The 26,587-nt window shown below is 41.5% G+C and overlaps 2 protein-coding genes across 11 annotated transcripts in view; one reads left to right on the top strand and one right to left on the bottom strand.

The window, feature by feature from the left end:
- The window catches only part of LOC126210633 (zinc finger protein 239-like), a 468,318-nt gene that overhangs the window by 42,175 nt on the left and 399,556 nt on the right, over nucleotides 1-26,587 (bottom strand). Inside the window, exon 9 of one of the 3 annotated variants that reach the window (XM_049939951.1) lies at nucleotides 19,208-19,271. The exons of the other annotated variants lie outside the window; for them this stretch is intronic. Within the exon in view, the coding sequence (XP_049795908.1) occupies nucleotides 19,256-19,271 (16 nt within the window). The 3' untranslated portion in view covers nucleotides 19,208-19,255. Of the gene's footprint in view, nucleotides 1-19,207; nucleotides 19,272-26,587 lie in introns of those variants that run through there. 3 annotated transcript variants of the gene reach the window in all.
- Nucleotides 1-26,587, top strand: part of LOC126210630 (zinc finger protein 501-like) — a 157,674-nt gene that overhangs the window by 52,319 nt on the left and 78,768 nt on the right. For 7 of the 8 annotated variants that reach the window (XM_049939940.1, XM_049939939.1, XM_049939936.1 and 4 more), the window contains 2 exons: nucleotides 2,367-2,435; nucleotides 22,298-22,366. In XM_049939940.1, coding sequence (XP_049795897.1) covers nucleotides 2,367-2,435; nucleotides 22,298-22,366 — 138 coding nt within the window. The remainder of the gene's footprint in view (nucleotides 1-2,366; nucleotides 2,436-22,297; nucleotides 22,367-26,587) is intronic. The other variant, XM_049939935.1, reaches the window with a different exon arrangement.

Below are 26,587 nucleotides of genomic sequence, written 5' to 3'. Positions count from 1 at the left end.
ATCAAAATTTTTTCATATAACTTACAAAATCGGTAGATTCGTCATTTTATAACAAACAACTCCAAGTTTTATCCGTGGAGGGTATCAGTGTCCCTTTCCACCACCAGGAGCAGCAGTATAGTGCACAGTTAAAATGGCTATTTTCGCTGGTGCAGAGCATGCTTGCTGTGTGTTTCAACTGTTCGGACTAGAGAACCTCTGAGCAGGCCCTACAATTTACTCTTGGTACAAGAACTTTGTTCGAGGTGTCCTTGATAGTGGCTTACCAGGATGATGGATTGGCTGTGAAGGGCCAATTGCATGGCCATGTCGCTCTCCGGACTTGACACCACTGGATTTCTTTCTTCGGATTTCATTAAAGACCATGTGTATGTTTCTCCCCAATGAAACTACTTAGCTCACTGAGAAAAATTGAATCTACATTGCTACTGCGCAAGTTACACCCAATTTGCCGCAATAATTGTGGGAAGAAATTGATTACCAGTGGGATGTTTGCCATATCACAAATGGTAGTCACATCAAACCAAAATGATACTTGACACTTTTATGTGAAACTTGACGTTGTTTGCTGCAAAATGACACGTCTACCGATTCTATAAGTTATCTCAATAAATTTCTGTATCATCTGAAAGTTGTGAAGTCCATTTTGACCCACCCTGTGTAGATGCAATGGCAGTGTTTTGAACCTTCCAGACAGGACTGGCATGGCGCACGTGCGGAAGGTGAGTCGGACAGCTCCCAGCCGCTCCACCCACAACGGAACCAAGTGATGTCAGACGGTGTGAGGGGCTCGCATCGTATTTGAAACTGCCGCTGCCGCACCCTACAAGCATCGAGCATTCGTCTTTGCTTTTGCTCAGTGTCCAAAACCTGGCCCCGTGCCCTCCTAAGTGTGTATCTCTGGTCTCCCATCTTTTCAAGTTGTATTTTGTGCCTGTTTTCTAGGCAATATTCAGCCACAGATGACTTCACAAAATGCTGTCATGTAAGTGATGTGAATGCTCTGTACAGTGTTCGGCAACAGTGCCGGTAGTTTGATTTATGTAAATGTTGCTACAAACACAGGTGACACCATAAATGCCAGAAACTTGACGATCTGTGTTGCCTTTAATGGGGCTTAACACACCTCTTACCTTTGTGGTGGGGCAGAGCACTGATCTCAACCTGTATCTCTTCGGCAGCTGTGGCTGAACATTGCCTAAAAAATGGGCATAAAATACAATTTGAAAAGACGAGAGAGTTGGCTCGAACGCCATCGTATTGGGATTCTGCTTTAAAAGAAGTGGCCAATATTAGAATAAACAGAAACAGTTTTAAAAGAGACCGAGATTACACACTTAGTAAAGTATGGGGTCAGGCTTTGGACAGTAAGCAAAAGCAAAGAAAGAGGCTTGATGCTTGTAGGGGTGTGGGTGTGGCAGTTCCAAATGCAGCATCGGCCTCTTTCGCCATCTGACATGACTCGGTCCCTCAGCAGGACGGAGCTGCTGGAAGACGCCCAACTTGCCTTCTGTGCATTTGCCACTCTGGCTCTATCTGGAAGGTTCCAAATGCTGCCATTGCCTCTATATAAGTGGAATGTCATGCCAGACCCAATAGTCAGTGATTTGAAATCCTCATGACCATAGTGGAGACAGCTATCAAAATGGCTAGTATTCTATTCAAAGTAATACAGCTTGAAAACTGAGAAGGTTGTATTGATGTATGTTATTTGTAAAAATACTCTCAGATTGCACATAATATGTGTACATACTCTGCAAACCACTGTGAAAGGCACAGCATAGTGTAATTGTAGCGAGTTGTCACAAATATAACCCACATGATGTTGAAATAATCTATATCAGTGTATTGTCACCATAAACAGTGTCATAAAAGGCACTTTTCTTTGATATGTGTTACCTGTTCTACCCAATTAGTTAACAGATGAAACTTAAAAATGATTGCATGTTTTTCATTCTCTGTCTATTAGGTCTAGGTAATTCATGCTTTTGGCTGAGTATCACAAGACACAAAAATATATACACATTCAAAGTCCACAGAAAAACTGCAATGACCAACACCACAATCTCTGCAACTTCATGTCACCCAAACATTCATAAACAGCAGAGTCTGCAGTGTGAATGATTCTTTTCATCCCCTTTTGATCAGTTTATTTAATTTCAGGGCCTTCAGTTAACTTTGTTTCTATCCCTAGTGACTGGGTGAGCGATGGGTCTCACAATAAGGGGGAAATTTGGGTTCGAATCTCGCTCTGGTACAGGTTTTAAATTGTGATGGTGTAATCATTTATATTCTGTAGACTGGTTTCATCGGTGCTGCTTGTACTCTGTGTTTCACCTGTACATCACTCATTTCCTTTCCTTCAGGTGGGGGCTGACCCACGTGGTGTTCGGGACCGAGAGATTGAGTACATATCTGTTAAAGAAGAAACTTCGGTAAGTGTTAAAATTTGTGTGTCTTTACATCCAAATATAATCTCTGAAATCCCCTGTGCACAACATGATGAAAGGTGTTTGATATAACTGATAACCGCTCCTTTACACCTACACCTACATTTCCATCTGCAACTGCATTCTGCAAACCACTGTGAAGTGCTTGGTGGAGAGAATGACCTATTGTTGCAGTTATTAGGGCTACCTCGATTCCATTCAAATGTGAAGCACAGTAAGAATAATACCTTAGATGCCTCTGTGCACACTGTAATTACTTAAAATTTCATCTTGGCAATCTGTACAACTGCAATACAAAGGGGGTTGTAGTATATTCCTAGATTCATCTCTTAAAGTTGGTGTTTGAAACATATGAGATCTGTTCAAAAAATCCTGGAACTTTGTCCACAAAATTTTTCTACACTTACCTTTTACTTTTTGTGCATGGTTTCATTCAAAATACTCTCCTCCACAATTGATACACCACTTCCAATGGTGAAAACTGTCTTGGTACACTTCTTTCTGGATCGCACAAAGTGCTGTCCATGAATTTTCCTTTATCTGGTCTGTCATTGCAAATCTTCTGTCATCACAAATCTTTGTCCTTTCAATGGGGTTTTCAGCTTTGGAAATAAAAAAATGTCCACAGAGGTCAGGTCTGGAGAGTAAGAGCATGAGGCAGCTCAGTGATTTCATTTTTTGTGCAGTAGTCATGTACCAACAGGGACGAATGTGCAGGTGCATTATCGTGATGCAAGAGCCATGAATTGTCTCGCAGTCCGCTTCTCACAGGTGTCACAATGTGTCCCGAAAGTACCATTGATTAACAGTTTCTCCCTGTGGCATGAATTCATGATGAACTGATCCTTCAAAGTCAAAGAAAACTATCAGCAAGGCTTTGACATTTGCAGTAACATGATAAGCATATTTTGTTCTTGGAGAACCTTTTCCAACCCATTGCGAAGAGTGAATCTTGGTCTCAACATCATAACCGTAGACCCATGTCTCATCACCAGTTATAGTGCTCTTGAGGAACATCTCATTCTTATTTGTGCGCTTGAAAAGTTCTTCACTGATTGCGAGGCAAAGCTCTTTCTGGTCTTGACTCATGAGCTGCGGGATGAACTTGGCAGCAATACAATGCATCCCAAGATGCTGTGTCAGGATTTCATGACATGATCCAACTGAAATGTTACATTCTTCTGCACTAAAACCTCTCGGACAGTCACTCTTCGATTGGCACGCACAGTTTTGTTGACGTTCCTGATGTAAGCATCATCGACAGACATCAAAGGGTGTCCTGATTGAGGGTCATCTTTAACTCCGTCTGGCCATTTTTAAACGCTATGAGGCATTCGTATCACCTAGGATGGCTTAAGCACTCATCACCATAGGTTTACTGCATCATTTGGTGTGGCTCTGTAACATTTTTCCTTGAGTTTCATGCAAAATTTAACGCAGACGCATAGCTCCTCTAACACTACCATCTCAAAATTGCAAACTATGTGACACAATGTTCTACTCAATACAGCATTGAACAATAATTAACAGACATACAACAGTGAAACTGCCGGCAGATACTTATTAAACACTGGCGTGTGCAGGGATGCGAACTGCATTTCACTCCAAGACACCATTGGCATGAAATTAGGAATGTTCCAGAATTTTTTGAACAGACCTCATAGTATGTGCAGAGTTTCATGTGATAGTTTGCATCCATCTTCAGATATCTTCCAGTTAAGTTTCTTCAGCATTTCTGTGATTCTCTCCCAGGATCAAACAAACCTGTGACCATTCGTGCTGACTTTCTTTGTGTACACTCAATATCCTCTGTTGGTCTTGTTTGGTACAATTCCCAATTCTTGAACATTATTTTAGGGTTAGGGTGAGATGCATGAGTTTTTAGTGAGCAGTCCTCTTTGAAGGCTGACCGCATTTCCTCAATATCCTACCAATGAACCGATATCTGCTACGTGATTTATGTCTGAGACTATGTGGTCATTCCATTTCATATTCCTACAAGTTGTTACACCCAGGTACTTGTATGAGCTGATCGATTCCAGTTGTAACTCGTTGATACTGTAGTTACAGGTTATTGCGTGTATCCATTCTGTGAAGTGCAAAATTATACATTTCTTAACATGCGGGGGAAATGGCCACTTTTTGCACCACTTTGAAATCTTTGCAGGATGAGACTAAACATTTGTGCAGCATTTTTTTGGATTATAAATAACTGTCGTCTGCAACTAGTTTGTGGTTACTATTAATATTGTCTGCAAATAATTAATATACAACATGAATGGCAAGTGTCCTAACACGTGTAGAGTTATTTCTACATCTGTCAATGACTCTCTCCATCTGAGGTAGTGTGCTATGTTCTCCCAGAAAGAAATCCTCAATGCAGTCAGTGGTTTTTATGATGTTACGTGAGAAAAGCATGAGTTGGGGTACTATTTGGATCACAAATCACACACGAGAAAAGTAATTGGCCTGGATATACATCCCATTCTCATTCCTTTTTCAGAAGGTTCTAATGTGCCATATTGCAGGGTAGTGTGGAGCTGACTGACACAGTTTGACCATGAATATTGTGCATGAACATTGGCTTGTATTGGGAGGCAGAGAGACAAAGGGTAAAGGAGAGAATACCATTTCATATTCCTGTAGCAAAGGCTTGTTGGAGTGTACAGCATCTTATTATCTGTATATTTCAAAACTAAATTGCAACAAAAGTGCAACACATTGCAGGTGACACCATCAGATACAATCTCAGAATACCATACTGCTTTGGTCGGAGAAGCTTGAAAACAGCGGTAATGTGTGCAATGTGAAGCACAGAGTTCTGAGACCAGTGTGCACACACAAAAACTTGCGGAGGGTTGGGGAAGCTTTTGTATTTAGTCCTTGATGCTTTAGTGCCAGCAGTCTCACATTTCAGGGGAGAGTTGAAGAAGTTTATGCCAGATGTGTGAGGAGCTCAGATTTGATCCTTACAGATTGCTCAGAAACTTAACCCCAGAGTCAAAGAAGCACAAGCTAATTTCTGCACTATCATGATCAATTTGGTAAGCAAAAAACCTGGTTTTGTGAATATTTTCTTCATGTCCAATGAAGCCCATTTCCTCCTTCTGGGCTTCATCAACAAACAGAGTACACAGTACCTTCTGAGCTGCATTGAGCGATCTAGTGCAGTGGTTCAGACATGGCAAGACAGCAGTTCAAATTCCTTTCAAGTCACTCATGTTTAGATTTGTAGTTTCCCAAAAGTGAGTGGGATAATTCCTTTCTCTTATGTTTATAGAGCTTCACAAAAAGCTGTTGCTCTGTCCCAAAGTGACGCTTGGTGTGGATTTGGTGTTTTTGGGTTTGTGACCTGTATTTATTTTGAGAAGGAAGATGGCAAAACAGTGACTGTTAATTCACAATATTATGTCACTGCCACAGAAAACTTTATTCGACCTTACTTACAACAGCTAGGCATTGACCGGAAGGTTCTTTGTTTGTGGGCAGAAGATGCAGTATGCTGCACTACTCAAAACAGTAGGTTTGTTGTTGGCGGAATGTTTGGAAGTCTATCTCTCATTTTTGAGGTACCACTTGGCCTTCTTGTCACCTGATATTACTATCCAAAATCTTTTCTTGTGGGGATTCTTGAAAGAATGCATGTTTCAGAGCTGTATAGTGAACATTGGAGAAATAAAACAAGCCTCTGCTGATGAAGTTGCAACTATTGATGGCAACCTACAGAGGCACATGTACTATAACTTCAGGATGTACTTACAACAGTGCTTTGTTTAAATGGAGGCCACCTTTCAGACACACTTTCAAGAAATAAGCTGATAAAATTTGGATAATAAGTGGCATATTTCAGAGTATTTACAGACTGTTCACTTTATCTTTCCTGTTTCCATTTCAAAATTTATGAACATCTTAAATGTGTCAGACAGCTCGGCAGCACCCTGTATAATGGAGCTACAGGAATTATGTTTGAGACTACCTGCTTATGTCAGCCTTTTATCCAGTATGATGAAGCAAACAGCAGCAATAAATAAAATATACAAAAGTACTGTTGATTGATTCTTGGTTATTGATATATAACTTAACTTAGGAAAACAATAATTCAGTTAATTCTTTGCAGGGGAGCACATAACAGTACAGTCCTTTGGAAAGAAAATATGTAAAACTTATTATCCAAAGTTCCTGAGTTTTTATGTTGATCAAAATCTGAATTGAAAATCACATGTAGTATACCATCTTGAATGCTTGATGACAACAATGTTTGCTTTGTGAGCAGTTACTACTTTTATTTATGAAAGCATTAGAAAGTTAGCTTAGTTTGTATACTTGCAATCATTGATGTCATGTGAAATAATTTTCTGAGGTAATTCAACACACAAACACAATACATTCATTTCATAGAGCTCTGTAAGGATTATATGTTGTTCCCTTTGTTAACTTTGTTGTTATTGTGAAGGAAAATTACTGTGAAATGAAAAATTGTAGGCAGAATGCATGCAGTGGTGCAAGAAGAGATATAAAAAATACTATTCTGAACATTGGGTCATTTAATAATCACATAATAGCATTATCGCTGTTGTACAGACGTGAACAGAACTTTTATACAAGGTATGTCTGAAAAGTTTGGTGAATGGTTTCCGAAAATAAAGGAAACAAAAATTACAAACAAAATTCCTTTACTAGCCTTCAAAATTGCCACAGTTAGCTACAGTGCACTTCTGAAATGGGTTGTAAATTTGATGGAAACTGGCAGCAAACGCTTCTTGTGGAATCGCTCAAAGCACTGTGGTCACTTGCAACGTCTGTGAAGAGTAAGCCCTTCAGGGCTAATATAAGTTGAGAAAATAAAAAGAAGTCTGCTGGTGCCAAATCTGGAGAATAATGAGGGTGTAAAAGCACAGTTGTGCAAGAAAGTTGAATGAGCAGACATTGCGGATGTCCGATAACATGTAGCTTTAGTGCTTCGAGTGATTCCACGAGAAGCATTTGTTGACAGTTTCCAACTGCAGGTGATATTTTATTTTTCTATACAAAATCTTGGGGCATATTTATTCAATAATTAGGGTAGTTGGAAGGATAGAATTATAGGAAAGTAACAAGAAAACCAAAAACTTACTTTAGAGTTGATTTTTAATTTACATTTAATGTAAATAATACCGGAAATGTGAACATCGCATCCCATATTATAAAACATTAAAAAATCAGAATAAGCATATTGATATATTTTCTGAGTTTTGTACATCTTAAAGCAAGGTTCCATACACAATCGCAGGGACACAGGTACAAAATTACTGTCGCAAGAAGGTACATGTGTAAGCATGTGTGAGAAATTGGAGAATATGTAACATGCGACTTCCGGCCTTTCAGATGGGAAAATAATGACCTGTGATGTTCCAGAACAACAAAAAACAGTTTGACCATAAAATAGCAGTCTATGCTGTTACTGAGAAATTGAAGAAGTATTCAATGGGAAAATCGTGTTTTCTGATGTGAAGGCAGACCAGAAATTACGTCCGATGCAATAACCACAGGTGCCACGACATTGTTCAGTAAGAGCTTAACCCAAAAGTCTGTGTTGCACCCAGCTGGAGGATTAGTGGTGATTACTTTGAAGGCCAGTAAAGTATTTTATATTCTGAGGCTATTCACTGAACTTTTCAGATGAATCTTGGATTATATTTACTTTCTGTGAAGAGTTCGTCCAGAGGCTAATGTGGTATGTCTAGGAGTTATTTTCTTAAGTTATGTTTAAACAAAGATGTGTTCCTGCCCATGCATTTGATGTTGCTCTTTAGAGAATTGAAGATTTTAGTACTTCTGTAGTTCACCCTGTTTTGTGCTACTGGCTAATGCATTAGCTCACTGTGCAGGTTACATTATGCCTGGTGTTGTGGTCAAAATATACACGATTTAATTCACAGAGGAGCTGTAAACAACAAAATACATAAGAGAATATATGTGTTTTTGTGAAGTTGTGATCATAGCTTCACTTGTCAGGAAAGGCTGCAACAATATTTTCTTGGATGTCTACTGCAGATGACTGACAACACTTTTCCTGCACATCAAAAATTTTGCTCAAAATTGGCATGGTACTTGAGAAACTTATGCAACAAGAGCTGAAATATGAGGGATGTTCAATAAGTAATGCAACTCATTTTTTTTTCTAAAAGCAGATTGCCTATATTCATGTTTCCAATACACCATGTTATTCCCCACTCTTTTGACAACAAAACCCTATTTTTCAACAAAATGCCTGTTTGATGTGACGATCCTATGCCATCTTATTGGGAGGGCCTGTATGCCCACATAGTACCACTCTACTGGCCAACATCTGGCCATCACCCTGGTACTGCTTCCCATAAAGTGCATCCTTCATTGGGCCAAACAGATGGAAGTCAGAACGTGCGAGATCCAGCATGTGGGGTGTATGAGAAAGAGCAGTCCAGTTAAGTTTTGTGAGACGTCCAGTTGTGCAGCAGTGTGTTTGATTGTGATTTGACAATCACCTCAAATGAGTGTGTTGGCAAGCAACAACCATTTCTTGGACTTAGTCTCTGACTTCTCATGCTGCCTATATATTTTAGGCCTACTTAGCACGGTGTTACACTAAATTAACTTCTGGTGTAGATAAGGACCGGATGTTGGGGTTAGATAACTGGTTGGTGGCACGCAGCTGGTCTTTTCTGCGTGCTGTGCTCTAGTATTACAAGCATGGCAGAACCTGTAAATCTTTTTTTGTGTTTATTGGGTGCTAATAGGGTACTATTATTTTAGAACCTCAATGCAGGAGTCACAGCTGTGAATTGCCAACTGGCTCATGGGAGATCATACAGGATTGCGCGACGTGGTTGCAGTGATGACAGATACCTCACCCAATGGTTCACCGTACTTTTGTTCACTGCCAGATCTCCCTAGACATTCTGAAAGTGCCTATAAATATCTGTGATGCTCTGCTTTTCTGCCAAAAGAAACTCAATGAGAGCTCTGTGCTCGGAATGCACCTCTGTTTCAGAATACATATAGTACCACCACCTATTGAAACTTCAAGACACTAAAGGAATGAAGCAGGAATATTCCATGATGTCCCACAACATATTTTTTCAACTGAAGTTGGTGGAGAAATAAAATGTGTTGCATTACTTATTGAACGCCCCTCGTACGTGGGCTTGGACATTTATATTACCACAATAAAGTGCCTATTGCAGTTGGGCAAAATGTTTCATTTAATATGTGTGTGTCTAGGGACTATTTACTCATTTCTGTGTATAAACTTCATCACTGAAAGAGCGCTGAAATAAGGAACCTATCTGATTACTACAAGGTTGTGGTACTTTATTAGATGACCCACAAATTACCAGAATAATTGTTTCTTGCATAGCTGTTATTTTTCCTGCAAATGGCGACTGAAAATCATGATTGATGTATTAAATTTAAACTGTGAAAGCACATTTACTGTATATATCCTGCAACCAATTGATAAGCATTTACAACACCCTTTCCTAATTCCATTCTTTCTCATCTTGTATGCATATCTGTGTTGTAAAAATAGACCACATGTAAGACTCATAAGTGCAGATTATCTTCCTGAAGACTCAAAATTTAATATCCTGTTTAGAAATATAAATGTTTCACGTTTACAGTATGTTTGTCTGTGACTCTGAGTGACAACATAAATGCTAATAAAAAATGCATCAAGTGAGATATCAACTCTGTAGAAATGTATTTCAGTCTAGACTGAGATTCCGGTGCCCTTGCACATATCAGTGTAAGTTTCTGCAAGTATTTTAGGAGTACATCTTCATCTAAATCCAAATCTGCAGGGCATTGTAAAGTGCATGAGAGAAGGTGCTTCCCAATGAACCAATTATTAGGGCTCCTTCATGTATGGAGCATGGGAAGACTGATTGCTTAAATGGTTCTGTGTGTGCTGTAATTAGTGTAATTGTGCCTTCACAGAACCTGTGCGAGTGATACATAAATTGTAGTATATTCCTACAGAGTCGTTTGAGGTTGGTTCCTCATACTTCCTAAGTGTGCTTTAGTGCAATGATTTATGCTGATCTTCAGGCATATGCCACATAATTTGTTTCAGATTTTTGTGACTATCTCGTGGGTTGAACAAATATCTGACTATTTATGCTAGCGTCCCTGCATACATTCCACATCTCATTATAATCCTGTATGATACAGCTGTAGCAATATTGTAGACTGTGTCATACAATTGTTTTGTTTGCAATATCATTTGTATACTGATTACATTACCCTAGTATTCTACCAATGAACCACAGTTTGCCACGTGGTTTACTTATGAACTAAGCCTGTATGATCCTTCCATTTTGTATTCCTATAATTGTTACAGTAAAGTATTTATGTGAGTTGACCAAATTCAACTGTGATTTATTGATAGTGTTCTACGGTATTTCATATCCCTATAAACTGTTATAATGAGGTATATACGTGAATTGGCTGACTCCAACTGCGACTTATTGGAATTGTAGGTATAGGATATTACATGTTTTCATTTTGTAAAGTGTAAAATTTTACATTTCTAAACATTTGAAGAAAGCTGGGAATCTTTGCACTACTTTTTCATCTTATCATTGTCTGACTGAAAATAAGGCAGCTTTTCTAAGACAGTGTTTCAGTATAATCACATTATCTACAAAGTGCCCAAGATTACTGATAATATTGTCTTCTTCTTCTTTTTCTGGTCACCATTCTTCTACAAAGGTAGGAGACGAGATACTGGCAGAAGTAAAGCTGTGAGGACGGGGTGTGAGTCGTGCTTAGATAGCTCAGTTGGTAGAGCACTTGCCCGCGAAAGGCAAAGGCCCCGAGTTCGAGTCTCGGTGTGGCACACAGTTTTAATCTGCCAGGAAGTTTCAATCTTCTGACTGGTTTGACACAGCCCACCACAAATCCCTCTCCTGTGCTAATCTGTCCATCTCAGAGTAGCTATTGCACCCTGCATCCTCAATTGTTTGCTGGAGTCTCTGTCTTCCACTACAGCTTTTACCCTCTACAGCTCCCTCTAGTATAATGTAAGTTATCCCCTGATGCATTAACAGATGTCCTATCACCCTTTTCCTTCTTCTTGTCAGTGTTTTCCATATGTTCCTTTCCTCGCCAATTCTGCGGAGATGCTCCTCATTCCTTACCTTATCAGTCCACCTAATTTTCAACATTCTTCTGTTGCATGTCTCAGAGGCTTTGATTCTTTTCTGTTCTGGTTTTCCCACAGTCTATGTTTCACTACCATGCAATGCCTTGCTCCAAATGTACATTCTATGAAATTTATTCCTCAAGTTAAGACCTATGTCTGATACTAGCAGACTGCTCTTGGCCAGGAATGCCTTTTTCACCAGTGCCAGTCTGGTTTTTGTGTCCTCCTTGCTCCATCCAGATGTTACTTTGCTGCCTAGGTAGCAGAGTTTTTGAACTTCTTCTACTTCGTGGTCCACAGTTGTATTGTTAAGTTTCTCACTGTTCTGTTTCCTCTACTTCTCGTTATCTCATTCTTTCTTTGATTTAATCTCAGTTCATATTCTGTACTCACTATACTTTTCATTCCATTCAACAGATCCTGCAGTTCTTCTTCACTTTCACTGAGGATAGCAATGTCATCAGCAAATTGTATCATTGATATCCTTTCACCCTAAATTTTGATGCCACTCTTAAACCTTTCTTTTATTTCCCTCGTTGCTTGTTCGATGTAGAGATTGAACAGTATGGGTGAAAGACTGCATTCCTGTCTTAAACCCTTTTTAATCTGAGCACTTTGTTCTTGGTCTTCCACTCTTATTGTTCCATCTCGGTTCTTGTAAATGTTGTATATTAACCACCTTTCCCTGTAGATTATCCTATTTTTCTCACAATTTTGGACATGTTGTGCACCATTTTACATTGTCAAACACTTTTTCTGGGTTGACAAATCCCATGAATGTGTCTTGAGTTTTCTTCAGTCTTGCTTCCATTATCAACTACGACATCAGAACTACCTCTGTGGTGCCCTTACCTTTTCTAAAGCCAAACTGATCATCATGTAACAGATCCTCAATTTTCTTTTCCATTCTTCTGTATATTATTCTTGTCAGCAACTTGTATGCTTGAGCTGTTAAGTTGATTGTGCAACAATTGTCACACTTGTCAGCTCTTGCTATGTTCGGAACTGTGTGGATGATGTCCTTCTGAAAGTATGATACTATATTGCCAGTCTCATACATTCTACACACCAATGTGAATAGTCATTTTGTTGCCACTTCCTGAATGATTTTAGAAATTCTAATGGAATGTTGTCTATCCCTTCTGCCTTACTTGATCTTAAGTCTTCCAAAGCTCTTTTGAATTCTGAATCTAATACTGGATCCCCTATTTCGCCATAAGGGTCCATTTCACTGCACAGGTGCACTACTGTGTTACATGCCTGTCTCTAAGCTATGTCTTGTGCTTCATACTGGATGCAGTAGTGATAGTGAATTCTAGAAGAAGCCGCCCATTTCCATTTTCGCCAAGTTGGAACGAACAGTTATGTTTGTCGAGAAAGACGGGTTACCTCAGTGTCTTGTGTGTCATTAAGTTCTGAATATGATGAAGAAGTATAATATACAGCATCAGTACATGTCTTTCCATGTGACACAGTATGATGTGCTGGACAGTAATGCAAGAAAGCAACTCATTGTATACTGAAAGGCAAAGTTCAGCAAAAGGTAAATCTGATGCAAAATGAAAAAATAAGTACAAAAATGAATACATACTTCTTCTATGCTCTCTGTATATGTATTGATTTCATTTATTAAGTATGTTTTATGCAACTATTGAAGGTCGCTGACGCCAATGGAGGTTAAACTGATGCGGTGCTTTGAGCAAGCTGCAAAGTTGCACACATAATTGCAACAACTGGAACACTATTCTCAATGGGTCTCTTGGTGAAATCATGCCTGATCGCCATCGTAGTGTGCTTAGTGCCAGGAGACATTATGAAATTTGAAGGCGTTTGCTTCTCCAAGCAAATGGTGGCGTGTCGTATCCACAATATGGGACCGAGTGAGGTGGCACGGTAGTCAGCACACTCGACTCGCATTTAGGACGACGACAATTCAAACCTGCATCTGGCCGTGCTGATTTAGGTTTTCCATGATTTGCCTAAATTGCTTCAGGCAAATGCCAGAATGGTTCTTTTGAAAGGGCATGGCTGACTTCCTTTACCATCCTTCCCTAACCCATGGGACTGATGACCTCACTGTGTGGTCTCCTTCTCCAAATTAGCCAACCAACCAACTGCGATGTGGGCACGGATTTGGAAAATCAAAAGTGTCAGACTCTTATAGCTTTAAAGTTAGCCCTTGAAGAAACCTCAGATATCACAGACATTGCTCAACTCGCAATATTAGTTAGGAGCATTAATCCAGAATTACAGGTTTATGAGGAGGTCATGACATATTTGAGGTTGGCGAAGAGTTCTCGGGCTTCCAGCCGGGTGGCGGTGTCTTCAAACTGCGACGTTTCGACGAGTGACATACTCATCTTCTGGCGAAGTGCCGAGACTTTGCGGATGTCGGTCCCTTTATACCTGCAGTGTGCTCCCCACCACCTGGCTGCGGGAAGCTGGGTCCAGAGGAGCCGGCGGGCAGGGTGGAGGGGGAAGCGGGTGTGCCGTTCGTGTCTCCATCAGAGCATTCTGATCGTGTCTCGTGAGCTGGACAGTTCTTGTTGCGTTCCTGGCGTATTGCGGCTAATGCTGGATTCCAGGCCGCGCTCAGTTATAGCCTTCGTCCCTGTTCACAAGATTCTCGTGGACCCGTATTTCTATTGATTCTTTAATGACGCTATCCCAATAGCTCCCGGCTCGGCACAGCACTCTGGTGTTTTCGAAATCAAAGGTGTGGTTTTCTTTGATGCTATGTTCAGCTATAGCAGATTTCTCTATCTGTCCAAGTCGAACATGCCTGATGTGTTCCTCGCACCTTTTAGAGATGCAGCGCTGCGTTTGACCAATGTACTGCACACCACATTCGCAGGCAATGCTGTATATACCAGGTGTGTTTAGTTTGAGTGGGTCTTTAGCTGAGCCCAGCAGCTCTTTCGTCTTCGGCGGTGGTCAGAAGACGGTATTTATGTTTGATTTTCTTAATAGCCTCCCGATTTTGGCTGATGTGGGCCCCAAATATGGAAGAAAGGCGAGTCTCTTGTTAACTTCCTCTTCCTGAAATTTGTCAGCCTGTCTCTTCTTGAAGGCCTTGCCAATCTGTGTTTCACTCTACCTGTTTTTCCGAAATACCTCTCTTAGGTGGTGTAATTCGTCTGAGAGGCTTTCTTTGTCACAAATGACGTGCGCCCTATGTACCAAGGTGGTCAGTACTGACTGGCGTTGCGCCGGATGGTGGCAGCTGGTTGCATGGAGGTACAGGTCTGTGTGCGTCTTTTTTCTATATACTGAATGACCCAGCGTGCCATCCGCTTTCTTCCTGATCAGTATGTCCAGGAATGGAATACAGCCATTCTCTTCTACTTCCATCGTGAAGGTAATATTCTTATGTATGCCGTTTAGGTGGTCCATAAACTCCTCCAGTGCCTGCCTGCCATGCTGCCAAATCATGAAAGTGTCGTCCACATAGCGGAAGAAGTGCCTGGGTTTACGGTGAGCAGTTTGTAGTGCCACCTCCTCAAAATGCTCCATATAAAGATTCGCGATACCTGGAGCAAGGGGAGATCCCATGGCCACTCCATCCACTTGTTCATAATGCTCTCCATTGCACTTGAAGTAGGTGGTCGTAAGTGCATATTCAAAGAGCTTCACTGTTTCAGGCTCGAAGTGCTGATTAAGGAGCGCCAAGATGTCTTGTAGCGGTACTTTCGTGAACAAGGAGGTAACGTCGAAGCTCACGAGTAGGTCATCAGTCTGTATTCGGATGTCCTTCAGTATTGTAACTAAATCTGCGGAGTTTTTCACGTGATGACTGCAGTGTCCCACCAGTGGTTTCAATAGTGTCGCCAGGTATTTGGCCAGTCCATAACTGTGCGAGTTGATAGTGTCCAGAATTGGCCGTAGAGGCACCCCATCTTTGTGAATCGTGGGCAATCCATACAGGCGCGGTGTCGTTGGCGCTCTAGGATACAGCTGTTTCTGCACTGCCTCTGGTAGATCTGAGTCCTTCAGTAGCGCCACGGTTTTCCTGGTCATCGTTGATGTAGGGTCCTCGTTGAGTTTCCTGTAGGCTGGGTCTTGCAGCAGAGAGCAGATTTTCTGTTGGTAGTCGACTGTGCGAATCAGCACCGTCGCATTTCCCTTGTCTGCTGGGAGGACCATGATATCAGCATCATCCCTCAGTGCACGGATAGCCTCTCGCTCCGGCGCAGTAATGTTGGCTTTAGGGAGTCGTGACTTGTCGATGATCCTGCAGGTCTCCCTTCTGATCTGCTCAGCCGGCCGCGGTGGTCTCGCGGTTCTAGGCGCTCAGTCCGGAACCGCGCGACTGCTACGGTCGCAGGTTCGAATCCTGCCTCGGGCATGGATGTGTGTGATGTCCTTAGGTTAGTTAGGTTTAAGTAGTTCTAAGTTCTACAGGACTGATGACCTAAGATGTTAAGTCCCATAGTGCTCAGAGCCATTTGAACCATTTTGATCTGCTCAGCTTCCTCCTTGGGTAGGCCCCGGATTGCTTCCTCTACGCTGCTGATGATGTCCCGTTTCGGTATGGTCCTTGGTACAGGTGCAAAGTTCAACCCTTTTGTGAGGACAGAAGTTGTGGCTGCATCTAGCGCCTTATCTGTCAAATTTACAATAGCTCTGGTGCTGTGTGTCCCCTTCTGGGTCGACTGAGCTCCAGAGAGTCTGCCGAATTTGTCGACCTGTTTTGCGGCAACATGTCGTTTCTGCACCTCACTGTCGGCGTGAGAGCTGCAGTCAACCCACTCCCAAGTATGTGCCGGTAATGCTTCTGCCATTTTCAGGTGACATGCAATCAGGATGCGTGCATTCTTGTCCAGTTCTTGCCGTGTGTAGTGAATGCGTTCCCTGACAATGGCCATCCCTGCTCGCCGTAAAATACGTTCGGTTTTCTTCGTTTTCACAGGATGTCTTAATTCCGCAAGTCGTGGCACTTCGCCAGAAGATGATGAGTATGTCACTCGTCGAAACGTCGCAGTTTGAAGACACCGCCACCCGGCTGGAAGCCCGAGAACTCTTCGCCAGCTGTATACGCCGGGAAAGCATACATTCATATTTGAGGTTGTCTGTGAGCCTGCAGGAGATGTGCGCGATGTGGGACAATCTCTGTTCTGTGGCAACGGATAGTGCATCACAAATGGTTGGGAGTCAGCAATGTTTCATGACTTGTCTGAAGGAAAAAATCAAGACAGAATTCCAGAAAGAGATACTGAGCACACAGTGTTTTGTGCACCAGGAAGCCCTTTGTGCTGAAAGTGTGAAATTTGCTGATGTCATGAAGGTCATGGTGAAGTGTGTAAATCTTATAAGGTGCCACAGTGTCAACCACTGCCAGTTTAAATGCTTTTTGCATGAGCTGGAAGCAGCTTATGGTGATATTCCTGATCACTGCACAGTACGTTGGGTTACCAGAGGCAAAGTGCTATTTGGGAAGAAATTGCATTGTTTATGGAAATGAAAGGAGAGAGGCAACCATCACTCAGTAACGAGACATTGGTAGCAGACCTGGCCTTCCTAACTGATATTATAAGATGTGGATGAACTTCATGTATTTGAAAGGCAACTTGGAGGTGGAAACTAAATGTTTTTGGAGTGTTTTTGATCCCTTCAATTGCCTGAAGAATTAAGTTTTGATGGTTATCAACAAATTATTGTACAGTTTCATCAAAGTTTTGAGGGGAGGTTTCAGGACGTTTGATGTCTACAAAATGATTTAAAACTGTTTAGCACTCAATTTTCAGTTATGGCAGATGCTGATACTGTTCCTTAAGAAATACGACTGGAACTAATAGATTTGCAAAACAGCACAATGCTCAAGGACAGATATTACAACACCACGAATTTGGTAAGATGGTATCACAATCTTCATGCAGAAGATTTTCCCAAATTACACAGGAATGCAGCTGCCATCACATCTATATTTTGTTGTGAACAACTGTTTTCTGTAAAGGAGTGAGTAAAAACTGAAGAAAGATACCAGCTGCATGACACAAAACTTAAGGGGACCACATCCTGCCTATCTAACCCATGTTAATTTAGGCAAGTATGAGACTCATTTCTGAAAAACTATTTGATGCAGGACCTTAATATTTTCACTGTATGTTACATGATGCTAATATAGTCAACTGTACTAAAATCTACTTTATACATTTTATAGGGAACATTTTTAGGTTAGGCTTTACCGTGACTGTTACTGACATTAAATGAAACAACAAGTTCACTGTTACCAGTCATCGTTTTATTTATTTCCACAACGCGTTTCGAAGGTTTAAACCTCCATCATCAGGTGGATTTACATTAGTAAGTATTACATTTGTGTGTGTGTTGTGTTACGATTTTTGGAGGAACTTGTGGCACTGCCTAGTGGAGAAACGAGACGCTATTTACCTTCAGTGATCGATCACAGGTTCCTTTTGCTGTCGTAACACATCACATGTATACTGCCACATTTGTAAACAAAGATGGCGTCTGGAATCAGCTGGGTGCAAGGTTCGTATAGCAGAAGTGAAGACCTAATCAGTTCATTTTTCACCCAGAGTTTTCGTGCGATTTCCAGTGTTTTCTTCACAGTAGTTGTGTTTGTTTTGATGTCAATCTTGACAAATTATGTCAAGATTTCTGCTGCTTCCTGTGGTTTTAATTTTGGATGACATTGGAATAAAGTGTAACTCAAACTGAAGTAGAATTATTTTTGTGATCAATCTGTCACCGTCTTGTTTTCAGATGATACAGCTGAATTGCCACGAGTTTCTTGCACTAGTTTTGAAAACAGTTCATTTGGTTCATCTCAGGATATCTGAAACATCCAATGTGATAGGAACATGTGAATGCAGAATTGGAGAGTATTTTATTTTGCACTCGAGAGATGCGTTGTTCTTTGCCTGACTACAAAATGTTGGCCACAAAGTACAAGTATCTCTTGCCGGCATGCTCAGACAGCTGCAGTTTCACATACAGTTTCAGCAGACATGATTATGTTCTCCATATTTATTATTACCTGCAAATAAGCCCATTAGATTGCGCAAAGTACTTAGAGGTGGGTATTTGCCTTCCTTTCTGCCCACATTTCTTTCATTCTCTTCCTGTGTATTTCCTTTCTCTCTTGAAACTTTGTTGTTTCAGTCTTCTCCTTTGGGTTTTCCTATATTTGTTTATTCATGCAAGGATCATGTCAGATTGTTATGGATTTGTCATTACAACATAATGAAAACAGATAGATCAAATATATGCATGCACAGGGTATGCAAGTATACTTTACGAGAATAGGACAGGTGGTTGGTTATGACATTGCTGAAAGAACTGTCCTGGCCTTTATGTGAAATGATTTAGGAAAATTATGGAAAACCAAAATCACAATGTCTGGACAGAGTTACCTCAATCATCCTGAATATGAGGCCAGTCTCTTACAACTAGACTGCCTCATTCAGTTCATCCCTGTTGTACAGTGCTATTTTGATCATACTCAATTTGCACAAGTTAATACAAAACATAGTTTTGCACTGCATCACTGCACACACCATTTGAGGACTATTGGGTGGTCAACATGCTGCTGTGTCCATTGCAATCCATTCAGTCTGTCTGGAAAGTTGATTCCAGGCCATTAAAGGTGCTTCATGCAAATAGAAGTCTCCATTTTCTCCTTTCACCATGTCGGATATCTGGAAAATTGAAATAATAGCCCCCTTTCTGTAATAAAGTATATAGAACAGCATGTGAAAACTACAAGAATAATACACTACTATGCACACAGCTTATTAGATCCTCACAAGTATACTGAATAAAAGGATACAAAAGTGTGCATAAAGCTTACTCTGGGAACATCAGTGTGGCTTCTCACCAGACAGAGTAACAACTAATCAAATATTTGTGATCAGACAAATGATGGAAAAATTATGTGATATAATATGCATACGCACTTCCTATTGATTGATTTCAAACAAGCCTTTGTCAGCATAACTCACCAAGAATTATACCGATGAGTGGGTTTGCACTCAGTGAGGTGAGTGGTGGCCAGCTGCCTCCGTCCGGCAAGGAGATGCTCGTGTGGGCACGCTGTGATGCTGATGACAGGTCAGAGGATGGGAGGCAGCCTAATTAGGCCATGGCAATGGCATCAGTGGTGCACTGCGTGGTGCCCCAGTGGTGTACCTCTGGGGGAATGGCCTCATGTTGTGACTCGGCCCCACAAGCATCTACTGTGGCACCACGGTGACTGCTGTGTGTGGGACGTGACCCACGGCATCTCAGCTGGAGTCTTGTCGGTCATCTCGGATGGCAGGTTAGCGGCACTGAAGCTCGTGAGGAAGTCGGTGCTGTCAGAGGCTGGCCCGATCAGACCTCGATCCCACAGCTACTGCTGGTGACGCGCAATCATTTCTTTGTTAGGCTCAATCCTGGTGTTGCGATCGCGGTGCTGCTGAACTCTAAAGTGCCTCTGCTTCAAAATTTAGTCCTATTTGTATGGCTCTGGCATGCATTTGTTATGCAGAAGCCTGATGCCCAGTGACATAGCTCGTAACGTGAATCTTGCCACAGTGTGGTGATGCCAACATGCCCGCTATGGCTATTACTGCTGTGCAGCGCAGTTTTCTACTGAGTACGGCTCATTCATCTTGCAATCCTTCTGTGTACGTGCTATTTTGACCCACATGTTGTGACACTGCGGCTTCCAGCCTGCAGTTGCAGTTGCAGTTCTTCATGGTAATTTTCTTGCCACTTCTTCTTAATTTCACTAAAATAATATCATTTTCATAATATTGTTACATTCCATCCCGGATTTTCCATTCTTTAATTTCACTAAAAAGTGGATAGCAGCACTACAGTACAGAGTACTGAGATAAGATGGTATATGTGGTAAACTGGCAAATCTAATCACAACAACAACAATATTAGGAAAAGGATAGATTGTGACTCACTAGAATGCATGCAGTTCTGAGCTGCCAGGGATGGCAGTCATGTGTAAATTAGATGTGCTTGTATGATTGTGTGTGTATTTTTTTCTGTAGAAGGATTTGACTGAAAGCAAAATGTGTAACAGTCTGTTCATTGTGCCTGACTGCAACTCGATGTGTCATCTCTATGGTGAGTAGCAATCTATCCTTTTCCTAATATTGTTGGTATTGTGACCTGGAGTGTCCATTGTTCAATCAGAATGGCAGTGACAGACACAAGAGGAAAAGTACAGATATTCAATAGGACAAGCGCAAGCTTTGTGTTTAATAAAGGAGTGTGGCAGAGTGATAGCCTCTCCACTGTCTTATTCAGTAAAGCACTACTTGATGTACTAAACAAAATCAATAAAAGAAGCATCATATTTATGAAAGATAACCAGATACTTATATTTGCTGAGGACAGTGCAGTAGTATGGCAACACACTTAAAGAAACATATTTGGCAGTGGAAACAGGAACATTAAAAGCCAGAAAATGTAATAAAATCTATGGCAATGCACACTCTGAACCCAGAAGAACCCTTGAAAATCTAAATATAAATGGGACATGTCTCAAAGGAATGTCCTCTTTCAGTTGCCTGGCAGCCCTTATATCAGTGGATAACAGTGTTGTAAAGGCCACAAGCAGGAAACAGAACTTATTTTGCGAGTCGACAGCTCTTCAGCGTAGTAACCATTAGAACAGTGAAACTCTTTATACATAACTCCATAGTTCACCCATTTGTCACATATGGGTCAGAGGTATGGACGCAGACAAAAGATAACAAAAATAGCTTAAGAACCTTTGAGAAAAAAGTGCTACGCAAAATTTATGGTCCAATAAGAGAAGAAGAAGGCTGGAGGATATGCTAGAACACTAGGCTATAAGCATTAATACAAGGAAGAGATATAGTAAAATTTGTCAAATCACAATGAAATGACAGCTAGGACACATGAAGAGAATGATAGAGGTTAGAATACAGAAGAAAATGATGGATGGTTTGATCCATGCTACTAGAAGAAGAGAGAGAGACCTAGGAGAAAGTTAGTTGATGATATGATAGATGATATCACTTATATGGGAGTCAGAGGTGGAAACAAGTTGCAAAAACAAAGCAGCATGGATGAAAACAGTAGAAGAAGCCAAGGATCATCAAGGGCTGTAACACTGCAGCACCAAAAAAAAATGAAGAAAAATAAATGGAATTCCAAACCGGCTCTTATTCCGTGATTATATATCCATGACTTTAAACAGTTCTTTAGAGTGAGCATGACTACTGTTTTAAGTTATTATTGTTGCAGTCCTTTCCTGCAGTTTGAAAATTATGCCAAAGTTTTGAGCCTTTGATTCACAGAAAAGATGTCCATTGCTAAGAATTGAGTGTATGTATGAATACTATGTCATCCCAAGACAGCGGCTGTTACAAACAATTGAGAGAATCCTATTGGCTGACATCTGTGCTCATCCCTAAATACTTTGTGGTTGCTAAATGTGACAGATTTGTTTCCTCCCTTATACTGAAGCTCATGCTTTTTTGTTTGTGTTCAGTAATAAATATAATATTAAAACTCCCATTTGGTAGTCCCCACCCCTACCAAAGAACTATTGTTTGCAAATTGCACCAAATTACATAGTGCTGTTTCTGTACTTGTCATTTGCTGCCCATTGTAGAAAGAGAAAGAAATTGTGTGGTGGTCATGATATTGCTTAAGCATGTATGTGGACAAAAGAGTAACTAGGTGTACTTTTTTTCAGTGTCTGCAGGAGTGGGAGGTGCCAGATGGCGACGATAGTAAGCAGGATCCACTAAGCATAACTAAAGAGGTGAGTGCATCTTTACTTTTGTATTCTTCTTATGTTGCTGTAGATAACAGCATTGCATAAAATGGAATAATAATTTATTTATTCATCCCCCATAGAATAATACAAAATTTGTTTTAGATTTTGAGCATATGTTAGAAATCATGTCATAACTTGGTGGGAACAGTTAGAACAACACAATGTAAATGAATTTCTGATGAATGGTATGGTGATATTATTTAATACTACAAAAACACTTATTCAAATCAAACAATGGACAATCTGGGATCAAAAAATGACAATATTCTGAAAAGGATAGATTGCCACTCACTGTATAGCAGATATGTTGAGTCACAGTTAAGAACACCAAAAAGTGTAAGCTTTCGACCGAAAAGTCTTCTTCTGAATGAGACAACTCTCTCTCTCTCTCTCTCTCTCTCTCTCTCTCTCTCTCTCTCTCTCTCTCTCTCACACACACACACACACATGACCACTGTCTCTGGCTGCTAAGACCAGACTGTGAGCAGCTGTGCGTGATGGGAGAAGCAATGTGGCTGGTGGGGGGTAAGGAGGAGGCTGGGGCGGGGAGGGAGAAGGATAGCAGGGTAGGGGTGGGGCACGGTAAAATGCTGCTTGTGGAAGCATACAGGGATGAGGTGGATAGAGGGTAGGGCAGGTAGGTGCATTTGGGAGGTTGGAGGTTAGACTGGGGGGGGGGGGGGGCAGTGGAAAAGGAGAGAAGTAAAGAGACAGTGCGTGCACTGGTGGAATAGAAGGCTGTGCAGTGGGAGCAGGGAAGGGGATAGGTGGGTGAAGGACAATGACTAACTAAGGTTGAGGCTAGGACGGTTACGGGAACATAGCGGTATGTTACATGGAGAGTTCCCACCTGCGGAATTCAGGAAAGCTGGTGTTGGTGGTAAGGATCCAGATGGCACAGGCAGTGAAGCAGTCATTAAAATAATGAATGTCATTTTGGGCAGCATGCTCAGCAACTTGGTTGTCCAGCTGTTTATTGGCCACAGTTTGTTGGTAGCCTTCATGTGGACAGACAGCTTGTGTGTTGCCGTGGCCTCGTAGAATGTGGCACAGTGGTTGCTGCTTAACTCGTAGATCACATAATTAGTTTCACATGTAGCCCTGCCTTTGACTGGATAGGTGATGGTAGTGAAGTATGTGGTAGTGGTGGTGGTGGTGGTGGTGGTGGTGGTGGTGGTGGTGGGAGGATGTATGGCACAGGTCTTGCATCTAAGTTCCCAATCTAGCACTAGAAAGCTCTCTATTCCACCAATGCACCCACAGTCTATTTACTTATACCCTTCTCTGCTACCCCCAACCCCTTGCCTCCCCTCCCCCTCCTCCACCCCCTACCACCACCCTCTTTTTAACCTCCTGACTGCAACTAGCTGCCATACCCACTCTCCACCTAATCCCTGCCATTTGAATAATGAAAATAAACATTTTCCCATTTTCCTTACGCCAGGCACACCTGATGGAAGAAAAATTTATGCTTTCAGGCACATCACAATAATTTACTACTACTTTTTAGACAGAATTGCGGTTGAGTAACAAATGGTCCTGGCCATTGCTCTGTGTGTTGTGTTGCATACTGAGCATACTTAAAGCAATCATAAAATGTGCCAATGCAAACTGATAATGCACAAATGAGTGAAATTTAAGAATACTGTTCTCCCGATGAATTGCAAATGACAAGGAGCTATTGGAAATTATATTGTCTGACAATTCCCTTAAAAATATGTTCCACAGTCAAAAAAATTCTTTATTGAGGGTGACATTGGATGTTCCAGGTGGGATCTGAATTATATCAACAGTATAATAAATGAAAAGCACCAGTTTGCTTTTGTTCTACAATATTACTTTTATTGCCAACTGGTTTTCTGCTTACAAGGCCATCTTCAGACATTGTCTGAAGATGGCCTTGTAAGCCGAAAACCGATTAGCAACAAAAGTAATATTGTAGAGCAAAAGCAAACTGGTGCTTTTCATTTATTATAATCTTGTTCTACCAAGAACCGACGGAAGATTCTGTTAATATATCAACAGTCTTTTTGCTGTCCTCTTGAAAGTCAGAGGTTTCATTATGTCCAGGCCAAGAGCACAACAAAAGCAATGAATTGATTTCTGCCTCTAATTAGAAACCGTTTCAGATGAATCTTACAGTTTCCTATTTTTTTTAGATTTTGATAGGTCGATTATAAGATTTCTGTCACTTGTTTTTAAATATTTGGTCATAATGTACTCAAAGCTGCAGAAACACTAATGCACTCATACTTATCACTGTCACTATTGTACATGAATGTACCATATCATTCATCTTTTCTCACCTTGAAATGATAAAGTACGTTTTACTCTCAGTTCTTTCATGAGACGTTACTGATCAGCATTAGATGCAGCAGATGTGGGGATAACATCTAGGTTCATCTCCATGTCAGCTATGAATTATTCCTGCTGTAGCTGCTCATGGACTGGACAGTCCACACAAATATATTTTTTTGCTTTCTTCGCATCCCTTTGGGCCTAGGCATCATGAGCTGAGTGCCTTCCTGCTGTCAGCAGTAATGCATTACTCCTTTGTTTTGTGAACATTATTCTCTCAGCTGCCAAATCCTCTATCCCTCATACTTCTCCCCATCAGGTCCTGGTCCCTTTGTGGACTGTGGAGTGTGGGGTGTGGCAATGCGATTCGTGCCCAACGACGTGTGCTTCGTGCCTTTTACCGTCATCCTACATTAACGAACTGCATCCGCTACAAGCAACTATGTGCGCAGTGCTGTCACACTATTAAGGAAAGCAAGAAAGCATGCTGCATTTACTTCGCCAGCCCATTCAAAAGTTTTACTCCATCCTCTCATTTGGAGTGGCCTGCGCCAGCTTTCCAGGACTACCACCTTCTCCTCGATCCCTGGTCTGACTGTGGCAGGAAACGTTATAGTCGACCCTGTCAATGTTTCCAATGCTTTGTGCCGGTACTTTGCGGATGTTTCAAGCTCCACGCACTACCATCCTGCCTTCCTTCCTCGGAAACAGGTGGAGGAGGCTCGTGCAATCTCTTTTCTCTCTTTGAATCGAGAATGCTACAATACTCCTTGTACTATGAGGGAGCTTGAGCATACTCTCTTCTCATCCAAGTCTTCTGCTCCTGGGCCCGATACAATTCACATCCTCATGCTGCAGAATCTTCCTCTTGCGGGAAAATGCTTTCTCCTCCATACCTACAACCGTATTTGGACTGACAGTGTATTTCCCATACTTTGGCGTGAAGCTATTATTGTTCCCCTATGTAAGCCTGATAAAGATAAATCTCTTCTTTCCAGCTGTTATCTAATTTCCCTTACCAGTAGCATTTGTAAGGTGATGGAATGCACGATCAGTGGTCGATTAGTGTGGTGGCTGGAGTCACACCATCTTCTCACTAATGCTCAGTGTGGGTTCCGAAAGTGCCGCTCAGTGGTTGATCATCTTGTCACCCTTTCAACGTTCATCATGAACAATTTTCTACAGAAGTGACAAACAGTGGCCATATTCTTTGATTTTGAGAAAGCCTGTGATACCTGTTGGCGGACAGGCATTCTACGTACTATGCACACATGGGGCCTTCGCAGTCGTCTTCCCACTTTCATCTGGGAATTTTTAACAGACCAAGTTTTCTTGGTATGTGTGGGTTCCTCCTTATCCCACACCTTTTCACAGGAGAACAGGTTGCCTCAGGGCTCCATACTGAGCGTTGTTCTCTTTGCCATAGCCATCAGCTCAATTATGGACTGCCTTCCCGCTGGCATTTCTGGCTCTCTTTTCGTTGACGACTTAGCTGTTTATTGCCACTCCCAGTGGATGTGTCTCCTGCATCGCTGTCTTCAGCATTGTCTGGACCATCTCTTTTCGTGGAGTGTTACAAATGGTTTCCGCTTTTCTGCTACCAAATCCATTTGCATCAACTTCTGGCGGTACAAGGTGTTTCTTCCACCATCTTTGCAACTGGGCCAAAATGCTCTCCTGTTCGTGGATGCAACAAAGTTCTTAGAGCTTACATTTGATAGGAAACTCAGTTGGTCTCCCCATATGTTCCACCTGGCTGCATTCTGCACCCGGTCCTTCAGTGTCCTTAGTGTATTGAATGGTACCTCTTGGGGAGCTGACCAGATTGTCCTCCTCCTCCACCTCTATCAATCTCTTGTCCACTCCAAGTTGGATTATGGAATCATTGTCTACTCCTCTGGACGGCCA

Source organism: Schistocerca nitens, chromosome 10 (genome assembly GCF_023898315.1).
Source record: "Schistocerca nitens isolate TAMUIC-IGC-003100 chromosome 10, iqSchNite1.1, whole genome shotgun sequence".
NCBI lineage: Eukaryota > Metazoa > Arthropoda > Insecta > Orthoptera > Acrididae > Schistocerca > Schistocerca nitens.
The sequence above is the reverse complement of the archived record's forward strand: the minus strand, read 5'-3'. Positions and strand labels throughout refer to the sequence as shown.